At 48.4% G+C, this 16852-nt stretch overlaps 1 protein-coding gene across 7 annotated transcripts in view; it reads left to right on the plus strand.

Moving 5' to 3' along the window:
• Window positions 1-16852, plus strand: part of DAPK1 (death associated protein kinase 1) — a 208435-nt gene that overhangs the window by 157029 nt on the left and 34554 nt on the right. For all 7 annotated transcript variants that reach the window (XM_055351504.2, XM_055351500.2, XM_055351499.2 and 4 more), the window contains exons 18-19: window positions 2840-2938; window positions 13401-13478. In XM_055351504.2, the coding sequence (XP_055207479.2) occupies window positions 2840-2938; window positions 13401-13478 (177 nt within the window). The remainder of the gene's footprint in view (window positions 1-2839; window positions 2939-13400; window positions 13479-16852) is intronic.

The raw sequence follows: 16852 nt of genomic DNA on the forward strand, positions 1-16852 counted from the left end.
CAGAGCCCATCTGGACAGAAGTGTGCTGGCTGCACACAAGCTCTGCATCTCTGCCCCCACAGACAGGCTCCCCAGGTTGGCTTTGATGCTCCCATCATCAGCACACCCTGACTTTGGGGATCTCACAGCTTCTTCAGAAGGGTTGCTGTCAGGCTTGTTTTGCTATTTTTTTTTTTTAAAGGAAAGGTGATGGGGACTTTAGAAGGGCTTAAAAGAAGCACAGGTACGTAACAGAAGGCATCGCTTCCTACCAAAGCACATCCAGCTTTCTAGAGACTCACTCAAGCAACTGATTGTGAGCGTGGGGTGGCATCCACATTCTACAAGGAGGCTGTTGATCTTTCTCCATTGCGTGGTCTTGCCTTTTCCTTATCTGAATTAAGTTCCTCCAGAAATAAAAAAGGCCATTCAAATTCTACCCTGTCACCAGTATGTGACAGGACCTCATGGCTATGTTTGACGCTCATGCAGTGAAACAGACGTTTCTGCATTCTTCCTCCTTCTCATATGGAAATCAGGAGAGTGGCCGTTTAACTTGCCGTGTTAGAAAGCACGGAAAGGAAAGGGAATAGATGGCGCAGAATGCCTGGCCCTTACCCATTTGTCCCTCTTTAAGTCGGTGCTTCCCATAAGGACAGACAGAAGGCACGCTGTGCACACGCACACATCTGGGAGGATGAGAGAGGACTCCCTGCCTGTCAGGTGTTTATCGAGGTCCTTCCAGGGCAGCACTGTGCCCAGCGCGGAGGGAGGAACTCGTAGATGCCAAGGTGAATGGCTTTGCCCTCAGGCTGCTTTTAGACACACTCAAATTCAGATGTAGCGGCATCTCATGTTGTCATTGCTGCTGTGATGGGCATAAGGTGCTCCAGAAACACAGAAGCAACAATTCAGATATTAAAGAAATCAGGGAAGGCTTTTCAGAGTTGATCACTTAAGATGATCAAGGCTTTGACAGATGGAGAAGAGGGAAGCCTGTTTTCCACCAAGGGAAGCCAGTGTGTCTGCCGTGGGCTGTCGCTGACACACGGCGGGTGTGGGGTAGGTATTTAGGGAGGGGGTTATGGGGAAGGGAGAAAATGAAGCTGGAGACCTTGGGTCCAGGTGTGGCAGACCTGGAATTTAAGGCTAAGGAGTTTGGTGTCATTCTGTCCCAACCTGGGCCCTTCAACAGTGGCCGTTTCCTCTGCCCTTTTCTTCATCACACTCTCTTCCTCAGCTTTCTTCCCTTCTAGAAAACTGTGCATTCTACAACCAAAATTACATCTCCCTTACATTGCATCTTCTAAACATTTCACCCAGTCTTCAACACTTTCCCTTTTCCTTCTCACGTGAACTCTAGGATGCTTGAAAGCTTAATATCTGTTTTCTGCATTACTGCAGAAGATAATAATAAAGAAATATGAATGTATCCCACACTGCAGCAGTGTTTACACTAGCCGGGAACTGGAGCTGCCTAGCCTCCCCCCTCAGTGGCTGAATGAATCATGAGAGCCACACGGTGGACGCGATTCAGGCATTCACGAGAATGTGATCCCTCCCGTTACAGGCATGGAAAAGTGTTCCCAATCTACTGTTAGGTGGACAAAGCAAGGGACAGAGTGGGAGGTGGGCTATGACCACATCTCGGCTGTTTAAATTATTTCTCTCCTGTTGAGGATTCATAGATAAGAGCTTGGGAGGAAATGGACCAAAATGTTAAACAGGGACAGCTCTGAGCTAGGGAGCTTGAGAGTAAGGGGGGAGGGGAGAAGGAAGATTTTTATTTTGTATTATATGTTTTTCTAGGTTGCTTGGATTTTTAAAAAGAGCATGTGTTAACTTTATAACAAAAACTGATATTTAAAAATACATGGCATTAAAAAAAATTCCCAAACTTTCTCAGTTCACAGCATCCTCAGGGTTTCAGTAATTATTTTTTTCATGGTTCCCCTAGATCAAAAGAAATCCCTAACAGTTCTGTTCATTGAGTGGTTCAGTCCAAACAACTTAGTAACCGCTTATGTCCTAACAGCTTAGCAGCAGCTAAGAAAGATAATACACGTAAATGGAAAGAAAACTAATATTTTCTTTTCCTTCTTCCATGACCACATTACGTACAATCTGATGAGTGCTCCTGTTGGGCGCTGCACTTCTGAAACCCTGGACTCAGAGTGGACATGGCCTCATTTCCTGTCCACAGTGATTTCCTCAAGACTTTTGGTTCCTCTCAGGGCAGCTACCAACCCCCCGCTGTGAGAGACATGATGTCATGGAAGGCAGGGTGGTGCAGTCTAATGATGACACTCTGCACCTCTTCAAGCCAGTAGTTCACCTGGTCTCAGAACCATGTTTCTTATCAAAAACTTTAGATATTCCTGGGCACCCCTATGAATTCAGTACAGTTCCCTGGGGTACCTTGGCACACAATTTGGGATCCATAGGCACAAACAAGGCTTATGGGCTTGTCCTGGTATTTTCACTAATTAGGATGTCTTCAATATCTGTCTTCCGTGTCTTCTTCCCTGGCTGTGTCTAAATTTGAACTATGGTGCAGATCTTGCTGGAACTCTGGACCTTGAGCCCTTGGCTCCTGTCTCCTTCAGGCCAGCACAGCAGGAAACTTACTTAAGTTATCTTTGAAGTTGTATTTTGAAGCTCCTCTTTTAATTGCAAAGTACTTGGAAAGGTTCTGCCTGGCTGGCCTGCCCCAGTGGAGAGCAAGTTTCAGGAGAAGGGAGATGGCTCCTTCCTCCTTTCTGTTGGGCCCTGACCCCTTCCTTAACCTTGTGTTTCCGGAATGTCATCCTCAGCAACTGCGTGAGAAGAACGACCTTTGGCCTTTTTTCTCTCTTCCCAGTATGGACGAACGCCTCTGCACCTTGCGGCTAACAACGGAATCCTAGACGTGGTCCGGTATCTCTGTCTGATGGGAGCCAGCGTTGAGGCGGTGACCACGGTGAGTGCCCACAGGGCTTCATGAAGGAGGGAGCTGCTGGGAGCCTCTGGCGCCTCCAGGGCAGGAGGGACAGGGCTTGTATGGCAACTCTGCATTCTGAAGCAGCCAGGCTGCTGTTCAGCCATAGCTCCTCCACTGCGGTAACATAGACATTCACCCACACATGCCCAGCCTAATGTCTCCTTAATGTTCGTCCTCTTCTCATCTCACCACACCCTGCTCTGCCAGGGATTCCGCTGCTTCCCGCTGGCCTTTTTGTTTTTTGTGTCACACACCAGGGCCCCTGCATGGTGGGGTGTGTGTACTTCCTAAATGCTCCTCTGCCCCAGGGCGCTGGAGCCCCTGCCCTTTAGAAGGAGCTGGGGGAGGAAGAATCCTCAGTGGGTGTTGGGTGCAGTCTCCACATTTACCCCACAAGACCAGGCTGCCAGGTGCCGTAAGCAGGAGTTGCTTAAAGAGTCAGGCATTGCTTTAGGCCTGTGGAGTATTTTAAGTGAGATTTCTTCAGTTCTCTCACTCCCTGCTCCCGATGCCAGACCTAGCACCTCCCTGCTGAGGAAACCCTTTGATTCACATTTCATGAAATACCCAAGAAGGAAAATGCATCAGCTAATGAGGTATGGTTGCAATTTTATGGCTGCAGTGAAATAATATCATTCGAGTGCTTGCTGGCCTGAGAGTAGGCTGACTGTCCAGTCTTTGTGGGATAGTCCTGGACTCACAGATGAGAGCTTTACTGACAGAGGGTGATTCTCTGAGGAGACCAAGAGGGCCTTATTTCATGGAGATCATCCAGAGGTTAGCAAACCATGGCCCACGGGCCATATCCCACTGCTGGTTTTTGTAAATGAAGTCTTATTGGGACACAGCCATGCCCAAGGTTTGTATTGGCCCTGGCGGCTTCCACGCCAGGTGTCAGAGCTGAGCAGCTATGACAGAGACCATATGGGCCACAGAGCCGAAACACCTACTTGCCTGGCCCTTGACGGAAAATGTTTGCTGACTGCTGGGGCTAGGATGTCGCCTCCCCGAATGCACTCATGTTACCGGGATGTCATTCCCTCCCCAGAAGTAATAGGTCTGATCTGTGCAGTGGGGGGCCCAGCTCTGTGCTTTCTCTGCAGGCCCAGTTATTACCAGTACTCCGCATGGAGTGAGGCCCCTTTCTAGGGCACCTGGTCACCCACCGCAAACGCACACACCGTACCCACATCACCCTGCTGTGCCTGACTTGCTAGATCTCGTTGGCCATTGTCAAGCCCTGCCCAGCCATGCTTGGGCACAGGTTCCAGTTACTCCCTAATAGAGCATTTATATGCATTTTCAAGACAAAGAAATATTTTTGTCCTATGTGTGGCCTCATGAAAGACCCAGCCAGGCCATTATTGAAGGTGCCAGCAGCTGACGCTGCTGATTCCCGCAGTGCGGGTTGGGGCTGCTGAAATGTGCGGCCCCCTCTGTGGGGTCCCTCCGTGAGCCGCGGGCCCCTCTGCCCTTGCCCACGACATCTGTATCGGTGGTCCCCGCCTGGCTCCTCCTCAGGTCCCTCCGTGCACCTCCTCGCTCTCCCGCTTGCCACAGCAGGAAAAGCGTCTTCTGTCCCCAGGCCCCTCCCACGGTGCCCAGAGCTAACCTCAGAGCCACACCAGCAGCGTTCATTCTGCAGCCCCCTCAGTCACTCTGCACACACCGCACCCGCAGTCACTCCGCACACACCGGGGGCGCGGTGAGAGCGGGGAGTCCAGAGGGACAAGACAGGCACGCGCCCCTCAGGAGACTTCTGGAAATGGGAGAGGGATGCTGACCTGAGAGTCATAGCCGTCAATTACAGTCACTGAATGGGACCGCGTGGTGACAGGAAGGAGTCGGTCCTGAGGGCGTGGACAGGGGCTGGGGGCGCCCCTGCGGGAGGCATCGCTGGAACCTGCAGGCCAGGCCCCGTCCTCAGCCGGACAGAGTCCCGGGAGGATCGCCCTGTTCAGGACCGGGGCTCAGCGGCCTCCAGTGCCCTCCTGCGGTAGGAGCGCAATGTCTGGAGCTGGCGTGGAGGCCCAGGAGATGGGAGGGTGAGCAGAGCTTGGTGGGCCTGGCCTTCGCCGCAGGGAGCCGGGGCTTCCTCTCCCGCGGGCAGCCAGGGGAGGGTTCCGCAGGGCCGGGGAGACCCTCCAGACTGGAGGGCATTACTGGGGGCGTCGCCCTCAGAAACGTGACCACACCACATCCCTTGGTTTAAGTTTCCTAGCAGCCACATGGAAGAAGGAAAAAGAAACAGGAAATGAATTTCAATAATATATTAGCACAAGATATGCAAATATTATCATACCTGTCAATAAATTTATTGATTGATTTATTATTTGTATATATTCATGGGGTACAAGTGCAATTTTCTCCACTGGTATATTACACTGCGGTGAAGTCAGGGTCTTCAGTGTGTCCATCACTGGAGCAAAGCACATGGTACCCACCAAACAAACTCCCATCCTCCACGCGCTTCCCTCCCCTTCACCCCTCCAAGTCCCCGTTGTCCATCATTCCACACTCTTCTTCCCTGTGTACACATCATTTAGTGCCCACTTTAAGTGACAGCATGTGACATTTGGTTTTCTGTGTCTCAGTTGTTTCACTTAGCATAACGGCCTCCATTTCCATCCATGTTGCTATAAAGGACATGATTTCCTTTTCTTTTTTCTTTTTTCTTTTTTTGTTTTTGTTTTTGTTTTTTGAGACAGAGTCTTGCTCTGTCGCCAGGCTGGAATGTGGTGAGGCAATCTCGGCTCATTGCAACCTCTGCCTCCCAGGTTCAAGTGATTCTCCTGCCTCAGCCTCCCAAGTAGCTGGGACTACAGGTGCAAGCCACCATGCCCAGCTAATTTTTGTATTTTTAGTAGAGACAGGGCTTCACCATGTTGGCCAGGATGGTCTGGATCTCCTGACCTTGTGATCTGCCCACCTCGGCCTCCCAAAGTGCTGGGATTACAGGCGTGAGCCACCATGCCCAGGCTGATTTCCTTTTCTTAATGGCCAAGTAGTATTCCATTGTGTATATATACCACAATTTTTAAGTCTAGTCCTCTGTCGATGGACACTTAGTTTGATTCCCTACCTTTGCTACTGTGAATAGTCCTGCAGTGAACATACAAGTGCAGGTATCTTTTTGACATAATGATTTATTTTCCTTCAGGTAGATACCCAGTAGTAGGGTTGCTGGAATGAATGGAAGTTCTATTTTTAGCCATTTGAGAAGTTGCTGTGCGTAATTTCTCTATGTTTTCCATAGAGGTTGTACTAATTTACATTCCCACCAACAATGTATAAAAGTTCCCCTTTCTCTGCATCCTCTCCAACATCTGTTATTTTTTGACTTTTTAATAATGGCCATTCTGATTGGTGTTAAGGTGATACTCATTGTGGTTTTAACTTGCATGTCTCTGATGATTGGTGATGTTGAACATGCTTTTCATGTTTGTTGGCTTTTTGTCTTCTTTTGAAAAATGTCTCTTCATGTCCTTAGCCCACTTTTAAGTGAGATTATTTGGGGGTTTTTGTTGTTGTTGTTGAGTTGTTTGAGTTCCTGGTACATTCTGGATGTTAGTTCCCTGTCGAATGTAGAGTTTGCGAATATTTTCTCTCATTCTGCAAGTTGTCTGTTCACTCTGTTGATTATTTCTTTTGCTGTGCAGAAGCTTTTAGTTTAAGTCCTGTTCATCTATTTTTAGTTATGTTCCGTATGCTTTTGAGGTCTTAGTCATGAATTATTTGCCTAGACCCATGTTTAGAAAGTTTTCCCTGAGTTTTCCTTCAGTATTTTTATAATTTAAGATCTTCCATTTAAGTCTTTAATCTATCTTGAGTTGACTTCTGCAAATGGTGAGAGAGAAGGATACAGTTTCATTTTTCTGCAAATAGATATCCAACTTTCCCAACACTACTGAAAAGGGTGTCCTTTTTCCAGTGTATGTTCTTATCCATTTTGTCAGAGAACAGTTGGCTGTAAGCATGTGGCTATATGTTTCTGGGTTCCCTATTGTGTTCTATTCCATTGTCTGTTTTTATGTGGGTACCATGCTGTTTTGGTTGCTATAGCCATCTAGTGTAATTTGAAATTAAGCAATATGATGTCTCCAGCTTTGCTCTTTTTGCTTAGGATTGCTTTGGCTATTTAGGCCCTTTTGTGGTTTCATATGAACTTTAGAGTTGTTTTTTCTAATTCTGTGAAAAATGAGGTGGGTATTTTGATAGGGATTGCATTGAATCTGTAGATTGTTTCAGGCAGTATGGTCATTTTAACAATATTAATTCTTCCCATCCGTGAGCACAGGATGTTTTTCCATTTGTTTGTGTCATCTATAATTTGTTTCATTAGTGTTTTTAGTTTGCCTTGTAGAGATCTTTCACCTCCTTGGTTGAATATATTCCTAGTTTTTTTTTTTTGTTTTTTTTTTTTGGTAGCTATTGTAAATGGGATTGCCTTCCTGATTTGGGGCTGGATCGTCATTGATGTATAGGAACTCTAATGATTTCTGTATGTTAATTTTGTATTCTGAAATTTTACTGAATTAATTTATTAACTCTAAGAATTTTTTGGTGACATCCTCAGGGTTTTCTAGATATAAAATCATATCAGTGAACAGGGATAATTTGACTTCCTCTTTTCCAATTTGGATGCCTCTATTTCTCTTGCCTAGTTGATCTGGCGAGGACTTCCAGTATTCTTAAATTATTGAGATTTTTCACATTCTTTGGTTTATACAAAGCTTTCCTTCTGTGCCCTCACAGCGCATCTTTACTCCCCAGGTTTCAGGCTGAGTCAAGGCCTAGGGAGGGGCCTCTGGTCTTCCTGGAAGGCCCAGCACCTACGCCTTCCTCCTACCCTCCAGAAGCAATTCCATCCTCCTCTCCTTCAGAACCACCCTTGACCACCAGCGCCCCCTGCTGCCACCTTCCCTCTCCGCTGAGTCCTCAGCCAGGGTGACCTCAACAAGTCTGCATGTCCTGTCCCCACTTTGTCCTTGCCTCCCCTACTCCTGCACCCTCCACTGTCTTGCCTTCCATTCCACGTAACCCTCAGCAGAGTCCCCACTCACCTCCTGACAGCTTTCCTTCTAAACTGTCTTACTATAAAATAAAACATAGATAGAAAAAAGCACATAAACCAATATAAAGCTTAGTGGGTTTCCATAAGACAAACACCTTTGAATTCCACGCAGGTCAAGAATAGAACTTTCCCAGCCACCCCAAAGCCCCCATGAACCTGGCCCAGCTGTTGCCTCTGCTCCTGCCCACTGTGAGCCCCTCCCTGATTTGAAGCCAGCTCTTCCTTTTGCTTCCTTGTTATCTTTCCACCCAAGCCCGAGCTGCTGCCCCCAAGCCTCTTTCACTGGATATCCCCAGGACTGGGCACCCTTGGCACGCCCCTACAATCCTGCCTGGGCTGAGAAAGTCCCCACGTCCTGCTTCTCCCCAGGCCTCTGCTTCCTGCTGGTCCATCTTCTCCCTCTCCATCCCCCTGGCCCTCTCTGGCCCCCAGACTTGCAGCTGTCCAACACTGAGGCCCATGCTCAGGTCTCTGGTCCCTGCTTGCCCCGAGTGCCAGCCTCACACAGCACCTTCAGAGGCCCTCAGCACCCCCACACCAGGGTCCCTCCCTCCAGTTCTGTGCTTCCTCCTCCCCAGTGTTCAGCCTCTGCAAAGGGCTTCAGCACCTGTCTGTCACTCTGCCCAGGATCACGGAAACCCTCCTTACTCTCTCCTCACCTGTTTGCATCTAGCCGGCAGCCTACTAAGTCTCCTCCCACTTCTCCATGACCACGAAGCACCCGCCCCTCCAGCCCCCACCTGGTTAAGGGCGTCACCCTTAACCTTAGTCTCCTCCAGACCAGTCGGACTCTTAACCCACCCCTTCACTGTAGCCTCCTGCCCCTTGGGACCAGTCCATCCCAGCCCCACATTTATCTTTCTAGAAATGCCAGCCACTCGGTGGGCTCCACTTTCACCTCCATCTGGGGCTCCTCTGCCTTCAGGATGTGAACTCCACAGCCTCTGCCCAGCCTCCCCTTCCCCTCTTCACCCCTTCAGTTGTGGCTGGGTCCTGGGAAGCCCCTGCCGGCTCCCCCATCATGGAGTTGTCACCTGCTGTTCTTTCACCCTGGAGCTCCCCTTTCCCCCTTCACCCCCTGCGCATAGTGTGCCCACAGCATCAGCACACACAGGCACACATCTCTCTACCCACTTCTGCCCTGAGGGTACCTGATGGCACTCTGCCTTCAGAGAGAGACTTGGAATGCCTGCTATGGGCGTGCGGGCACACAGCCCATAACATTCGGGGAAGACTCCGTGGCACCCATTCCTCCTCATCCATCAACATTCACCTCCAGCCCAGGAAACCTCCTCTGTTCCAGCCTCTCTGGTGTGTGTGATTTGCCCCTGTGGGCTGGTAGTCCCTTCGCCTTCCTTGCTCTATTGGAATCGTATCCGGATTTCTCCTAGCAGGAGTGAGCCCTTGGGCAGGAATCACTGGAAATTCATTGCTGCCTCCTAAGTGGGCTCCCTGCTTCCACCCTTACCTGCCCACAGCCTGGTCCCCACGCAGCCGCCTCGTCAGACATAAGTGAGATCTCGTCCTCCTTGCTCAGATGCTCTAGCAACTTCTCATGGGAATCAGAGCCCTTCAAATGGGGGCTTCCCCAAGGATCTGCCCCTGACATTGCCTCCCTGACCCCTATCTCCTGTTCCATCTCCTCCCCTCTCCCTCCGCATCAGCCCCTTGAGCTTCCTTGACATTCTTCAAAAGTGCTGGCCATCCACCGCCCTGGGGCCTTTGCACTTGCTATTCTTGGGCCTGAGCGGCTTTTCCCCAGGTATCCATGTGATTTGCTCTCTCACCTTCTGCAGGTTTTGACTCGAGCTTCACCTTCTCAGGGAGGCCTTTCTGGACCACCCTATTTTAAATCCTATCCCTCCCCCACCCCCAGGACTGCCCCTCATCTCCTCTGCCCCATTTTTCTTCATAGCACCTATCACCACCTGACCTACTGTATTTTACTCACCTATTTGTTTCTTGTTGGCCCTCCCCACTAGATTCTGGATCCCATGAAAATAGGGACTTTTGTTGGTTTTATTCACTGCTGTGTCCATAGCCCTATGCATAATACGCACTCAGTAAATACCTGCTAGATGAAAGTATGAAGGAAGGAAGGAAAAAATGAATGGCACCATAGTCCAGGCAGGACATGGAGTGTTTGTTGACCCAGTGCTAAGTAGATGAGCCCTTATAATTCTGTAGGTTAACAAAAAATCCATATTTTCCCCAACACTATCTAAAGATGTTTAAATGACTGTGCACATTCTTTCAGATCATCTTTTCACTGGGGATGCACAAATAGGTTTCCCTGTCAATGCTTGCCCCAGTTGAAACGCCATCTGTTCCTTTGCAAAGCATATTACACGTGTCACTAGAAGTCATGATTGTGAGCATTTCCCCAGACGTCAATAAGCAGCATGTCTGTGAAGGGCAGGCTCCTAAAACTGGCTGGCCTGTGGGGCTCCAGCTTCTTGAACACAATAAGTGAAGTGGCCTTTCACCTTTCCATGGATTTCTTTCTATGTCATGGGGCCAACTTGGGAATCACTGCCCACAGTCTAGAATGTAGTGTTGTGGGCCGCTGGTGCACAAGAGACACCGTGATTTCTGGACCCAACTCACCCTTCTGCAGCCACTTGGTCCCCAAGGCTCACGTTGAGATGATGGACAGCTGAGTGCCAAGACACTTGGCCATCTTTCTATATCTTTTCAATGCATGCACTTCATTGAGTCCATGAGCCCTGTTGGTAAGGAGGAGGGCAGCAAGTGTAAGTGTTGCTTTTGCAGCCTCCGTCGGGGTGTCCAGTAGAGCCAAGACCAAAATGCAGAGATCTGATTTCTGCCCCTTTCCCTCTCAGACAGAAGGCCAGGTAGTTAGGGCAATTCTCAGCTCTTCTGTGAATAATTTTCAACACTGCTTGCTTCTTCTGTGCCTGGCGCTGTGCTGGTTCTTTCCGTTTGGTTTTCTGTCACCTGCTCAAGAACCTGTGCAGGGAGGGTGCCATTTTCCATCTTGCAGATGAGGAAACCCAGGCTTGGGAAGGCTGAGTGACCCACCACATAGCCGGTGAGGGGTGGGTTCAGGACTTCAAACTGGGTCTTCTCCCAACTTCAAACTGTCTCCTGCACTGCCAGGCATTTCTGTTGAAAGTCTGAATAGTGTCCTTTAGAGCAACATGTTTTGCAAGCTGTAAAGTGCAGTGCAAATGTGAGGAAACATTTTTATTTTATATATATATGTTTTGTTTTGTTTTGTTTTGTTTTGTTTTGTTTTGTTTGAGATGCAGTCTCATTCTGTCGCCCAGGCTGGAGTGCAGTGGCACGATCTTGGCTCACTGCAACCTCTGCCTCCCAGGTTCAAGCGATTCTTATGTCTCAGCCTCCTGAGTATCTGGAATTACAGGCATGCACCACCACACCTGGCTGATTTTTGTATTTTTAGTAGAGACGGGGTTTCACCATGTTGGGCAGGCTGGTCTCAAACTCCTGACCTCAGATGATCCACCCACCTCAGCCTCCCAAAATGCTAGGATTACAGGCATGAGCCACCATGCCTGGCTGTGAGGAAGTATTGTTGATGGTGGTTCTCTTGACTTTGAAGAGATTGAACAGTGGAGAGTTCATCCTGTCGGTGAAAGGCCTCTGCCTGTGTTTTGTGTGCGTCTGAGCTCTGCAAGAGGAACGTCCTGTTCAGACGTGTTGGGGGCAGGAAACTTCAGTCAAGGCTCAGATTTCTTCTAACTAGGGCAGTGGTTCCCAAACCTTGCTGCATAATAGAATTAACCTGGGAGCCCAAGATGTACCCCATACTGCTGACAGCAGTGTCTGTGTGGGAGCTGGGCGACATGATATTTTCAACTTTTACAGGCGATTCCAGAGTGTAATGGAGAACCCCTTCTCTTTATGGACTTTTCTTGTGTCTACAAAAAAACTAGAGCATTTGGCATGGATCCCTGGTTGGAGATGCAGTGTCTGATAAGGCACCTAATTCACCCCCAAAGCAAGCTTGAAGCCCTGGCCTGCCCACTGGGGGATATTTCAGGAATTTAAAGGAACAGAGAGACGGGCAGTTCTGACTGCACAGCAAGCCTCCACCGGAGCAGCCACCTGGGCTTCAACCGGCAGCCTAAGGCAGTGGTTCTCAGCAAGGCAATTTTGCCCCCACCCCCAACAATTGCCAATGCTTATTTGGTTGTCACAACTGGGAGTTAGGGGGTGCTACTGCCACCTAGTGTGTAGAAACCAGAGATGCTACTAAAATTCCTAAGAGGCACAAGACAGGCCCAGCAACAGAGAATTGCCTGGTGCAAAATGTCAGTGTTGGCAAGATTGAGCAACAGTGTCTGAATGGGACCCCAGGCATGACTCCGGGAGTGACTTGGGTTGAGGAATTGAGAGGTTGCTGTTAAGTAGATTTCGGATATCCCTAAGCTTCTACAGGGATGCAACTTTGTTATTGATACACATTGACAGATAAACCAAATCCTTACTTTTTTATTAAAAAAAAAAAATTCATTTTCATTTTTTTAAATTGCTTTTCATCTTTTCTACTTTTGAATTTTTAGTGATCTCTAAAACTGCAACAGAACAGCCCCTACATGTCCCTTTTCTCCCCAGTGGCAGGGGAACAGTGACAGCTTCTGCCTCTCAGGGGTGACTTCAAGGACCGAGGCTTGCAGAGCACTGAGAGCTGGGTCGGGCACATATTATGAGGTGGTGTTCAATAAATACTTGCTGTCATCGTGTATGTTCATGGTGTAGATACAGAAACAAATTTATTCAGTGTGAAACTGCAGCCTATGAAAAATCTCTAAATAAAAAGCAAGCATAAAAGTGCTGTGGACTCTTATTTCCTTGTTTTCTGTTCACCAAAAGATCTTTCAATCAAAATTGCCTGTCAAACTAAGTATTTCCTTTGAAATGCAAAGTAATTACCAGGAGCTGGTATCATGCAAGGGCTGGGTTTGTCCCTGTAAGGATTATAACACAGTAGCTTGCACTAACTAGAATTTGGCACCTAATGAGAATCTTTACTGTCTGCCTGATTGGAGATTGGAGAGAGGGGTTCAGGACAGGGAGGAACCAGCCAACTGAGGAGGCTGTTGAGTTGTGATTAAACCTGTGGACCTGAAAGGTGTCGCTATTGGACAGGAAGACACCAACATGTGCTTTGTTCCTGCTTCTTACCTTCCTGTCCTGGACAATCAAGTGAAATAAGGATTGCACAGCCAGAGAAACACACCAAGACGTGCTCTTTGTCCACCTGGCTTGCTTCTCACACCTGCTATGCTTGTTTCTGCCTCACACCCACGGAATTGGCGTATGGAACACACACAGCTCTCCTTTTCGGAGAAAAGAAACTAATGTATTTTTCTCCAACAGGATGGTAAGACGGCAGAAGATCTTGCTAGATCGGAACAGCACGAGCACGTAGCAGGTCTCCTTGCAAGACTTCGAAAGGTGAGAAGTTCTGTTATAGGTCTGAAGTTCTCTACCCGTGTTTATGTGAAAAAGTCTCAGTCTTTTTCCTTATTTGAGAATGAGCAAAATGAGGCTCTAGACAGCCAGGTTTTAGGAACAGTGGTCCCTGTCCTGTGGTTTGCATGTCAGTCGGTATAAATGCATCAGCTCCCTATCTGTTTTCTTCTCTGTTTGGACTTGGAAATCATTTAGCATGTTTGCAGTTGCTGTGCCTGGTTTTCCTTCTCCCACTCTCTCTATAATAAACCACTCCCACAAAGTAGCGGGGGATGAGGACGCTGACTCTGCCTCTTTCCTTCTTATGTTTGAGCTCCAAGATGGCTGTTAAGCTCCTGTTTATCAAACATTGTTGCTCTGAGGCTTAAAGAAACATGACAAAAATAAGTAAAGGCAGGTTCACCCTTTCCAGCCTACAACATGACAGTTGTGTCAGGAGACTTCACAATAGCCATACCCTTTAATCTAGGAACTCTGTTTTATGCTTAAAGATGTTCACCGCAGTATTATTTATAATACAGTAATAAAAATTGGAAACACAGATAACCCACGATAATGTCTAGTAAAGGGTCCTACAGCCATAGAATAGAACGGCTTTGGCCTTTTAAATATTTTAAGAAGTTTTACTAATAGGAGTTTATTGCTTGGGGTGGGGGGGTCACTGGGCTTCAAAGCAGAAGACAGATTGTATATACGTAATAATCTCTACTATGTTAAAATGCATAGAAAGAAAATGATAGAAGTGATGTTTTTCGATTTTGCTATTATACTCAACATTTTCTTTAAACATTAGTGTATTTAAAAAAATTTAATTACCTTTTTTTTAAAAATGTTATAACAATGAGGTCAAGGAAAAGAATAGTCACCTTTTTTTTCTTTGTTTTTTTTTTTTTTTGAGATGAGGTCTTGCTCTGCGGCTGAGGCTGGAGTGCAGTGGCATAGTCAGGGCTCACTGCAGCGTCAAACTCCTGGGCTCCAGTGCTCCTCTTGCCTCAGCCTCCCAAGTAGCTAGGACTACAGGCACTTCAGACACGTGTCTCCACACCCACCTGGCTAATTTTTAACATTTGTATTAGCAACTATGTCTCAATACATTGCCCAGGCTGTCTCTAACTCCTGGCTTTTAGTGATCTTCCTACTCTGGCCTCCCAAAGCAGTGGGATTACAGGCGTGAGCCACTGCACCTGGTCAGAATAGTCATCTTAATGCCCTAATTAAAGGACAACATCCCCCTTAGCACCCAGAGTCCAGTGAAAAGTGCCCCCTCATCTTTATGTAGAAGCAAAGTACAGAGTAGTGCCTGAGAGCAGAGACTGGAGGTCAGATGGCCTGGGATCCAACTTCAGCTCCGCCATGCTCTAGCTGGGTGAGCTAGCAAGCTGTTCAACAGCTCTGTGCCTCAGTGTCCCCGCTTGTCAAATGGTTGAGTCAGCTGCTACCTCCCACGACCGTGATAAGGGTTGGATGGGTCGATGATGTCCCTTGCACACTGCCTGCACACAGTAAGCAGCACGTGTTTCCTGTTATTGTTGGAACCCCGCAGACCACTCTGGAACAGCTGTGAGGTGCAGCAGTGGCCCCTGTGGCTGGGCACCCTGAGTGTCATTTGTGATGACAGCCACCATTGAGTGCTCAGTGTGTGTGGTGGGCACTGTGATTTTACAACATCCCCAAGGTTTACAGAGGGGAATGTTGCTGCAGGAAACCTGGATTCAAAGAGGTGAGCAACATGCAGACCTGAGGTCCTGACCTGACCTGGAAATACCTGTGATCTGCTTTTAATCAATGGGCTCGGGGGGCTCCAGGGCAGATTCCTGGCCAGGTGGGATATGTCCTTTCCACACTGGCTGCTGTACCTGTGCTGAGCCACCTGCTTTGTAGTGCACAGGGATCGCCTTCCCATGGGGAGGCCCAGGGTTCTAATTCCCTCAGAATCTTCTAGATGCTGTGTTCAAGGAGTCCCTGGAATTTGTTTGTCTTCATCATCCCTCAGTGGGCTCTCGACGTTAGCCCCTGATTAGCCATAATGGGAGGAGTTGTCTGCCAAGCATTGCTAATTGCGGTCTTTCTTCCTTGTGTGTGAATATAAATCCCCATGCAAGTAACTGCTTGGCACCTGGGCACACCCGGTACTGGAATTTGGTTATTGGAAATGACTGAGCTGTCGCGGCAGCTTCCTTGGAGAATGCATCGCTGAGGATTGTGGGGAGCCCAGGAGCAGGCAATGCCTGTGGAGGACACCAGGAAGGGGACTGACCTGCAGTTCTAACTTGGGTCACCTGGAGGAGGAGACAATCGGGTACATGTTTGGGGAGGGGAAGGGAAAGAAGAAGTCATTCACCCTGCAGAGCATCTTAGGACCATTTTCCTTTCCATGTCATTTCTCCTTGATATTCCCCAGTGTTTCTCACTGGGTGCTGTTGGCAGTTTGGGTGACTGGGAGGCCCTGTCCTTGCAGGATGTTTCTTGTCCCTGGCCTACAAACATCTAACATGCTAGCATTCCCTACAGCCATATTGTGAAAACCAAAAGAATCCCTCCACACATTTTCTCTCAACCCCTAGAGTGCTACCACACTCTGCAAGAACCACTGCAGGTTGATCCAAAGCGCAGTCCTGGGGAGAGGTCTGTATCTGGGACAGCTGAGGATGGTGGCCCTACATTGCCTGCCATTTTATTTGGTTTCCAAATGGGCCAATTGAGCAAAAGAAATACTTTCTATCTACGCTCTCAGCTCTCATCAGTTGACATTGCCTAGGAATGTGTCTTTAAACTATATTTGCTAGGGAAGCAATGGGATTTGGCATCTGGAAATAGAACCAAAATCATCCTGTTTGCCCACAGCAGTGGAAGATGTGCAGGGGAGAGGGACTGGCTGTTTTGATCACTGGAGAGTTCAAGGGGCAGGAGCACTGAAGACTGCTGAGGCCAAGGCTACAGCTCTTGGGGAAGAAGGAACCTGGGGCAGGGCTGAGCTGCATGGAATTGACTCTGACGCACCTCCACATTAAGTGAACTGGGGCAGTGGTGTGCAGGAGCCTCTGGTGCTGTCCCTGAGAGCCGAGCTTGTCTTCCCAACCTGGTGACATCACATGGGAGTCTTGAAATCAGCCAGGGAGGGAGCATTTGCACCACAGGAATCAGCAAATGCTAGAGATGAAGTCTGCTTCTCCCTATCAAAGGTTGTTGATAGGTTCATCATTGCTTTGGGGGTCCCTGAGAGCCCGCGCTTGGCTGTAGGTACCACCTTATCACAGAAGGAAGTTGTACCTTCTACTTCCTTGTGCTCAGTCAGTAACAGAGCCCTGTGCAGCTGTCCAAACCTGCCTGAGGACTGTGTTGTTGCTCAGCCAAAC

This window comes from Gorilla gorilla, chromosome 13, assembly GCF_029281585.2.
Source record: "Gorilla gorilla gorilla isolate KB3781 chromosome 13, NHGRI_mGorGor1-v2.1_pri, whole genome shotgun sequence".
Taxonomy (NCBI): domain Eukaryota; kingdom Metazoa; phylum Chordata; class Mammalia; order Primates; family Hominidae; genus Gorilla; species Gorilla gorilla.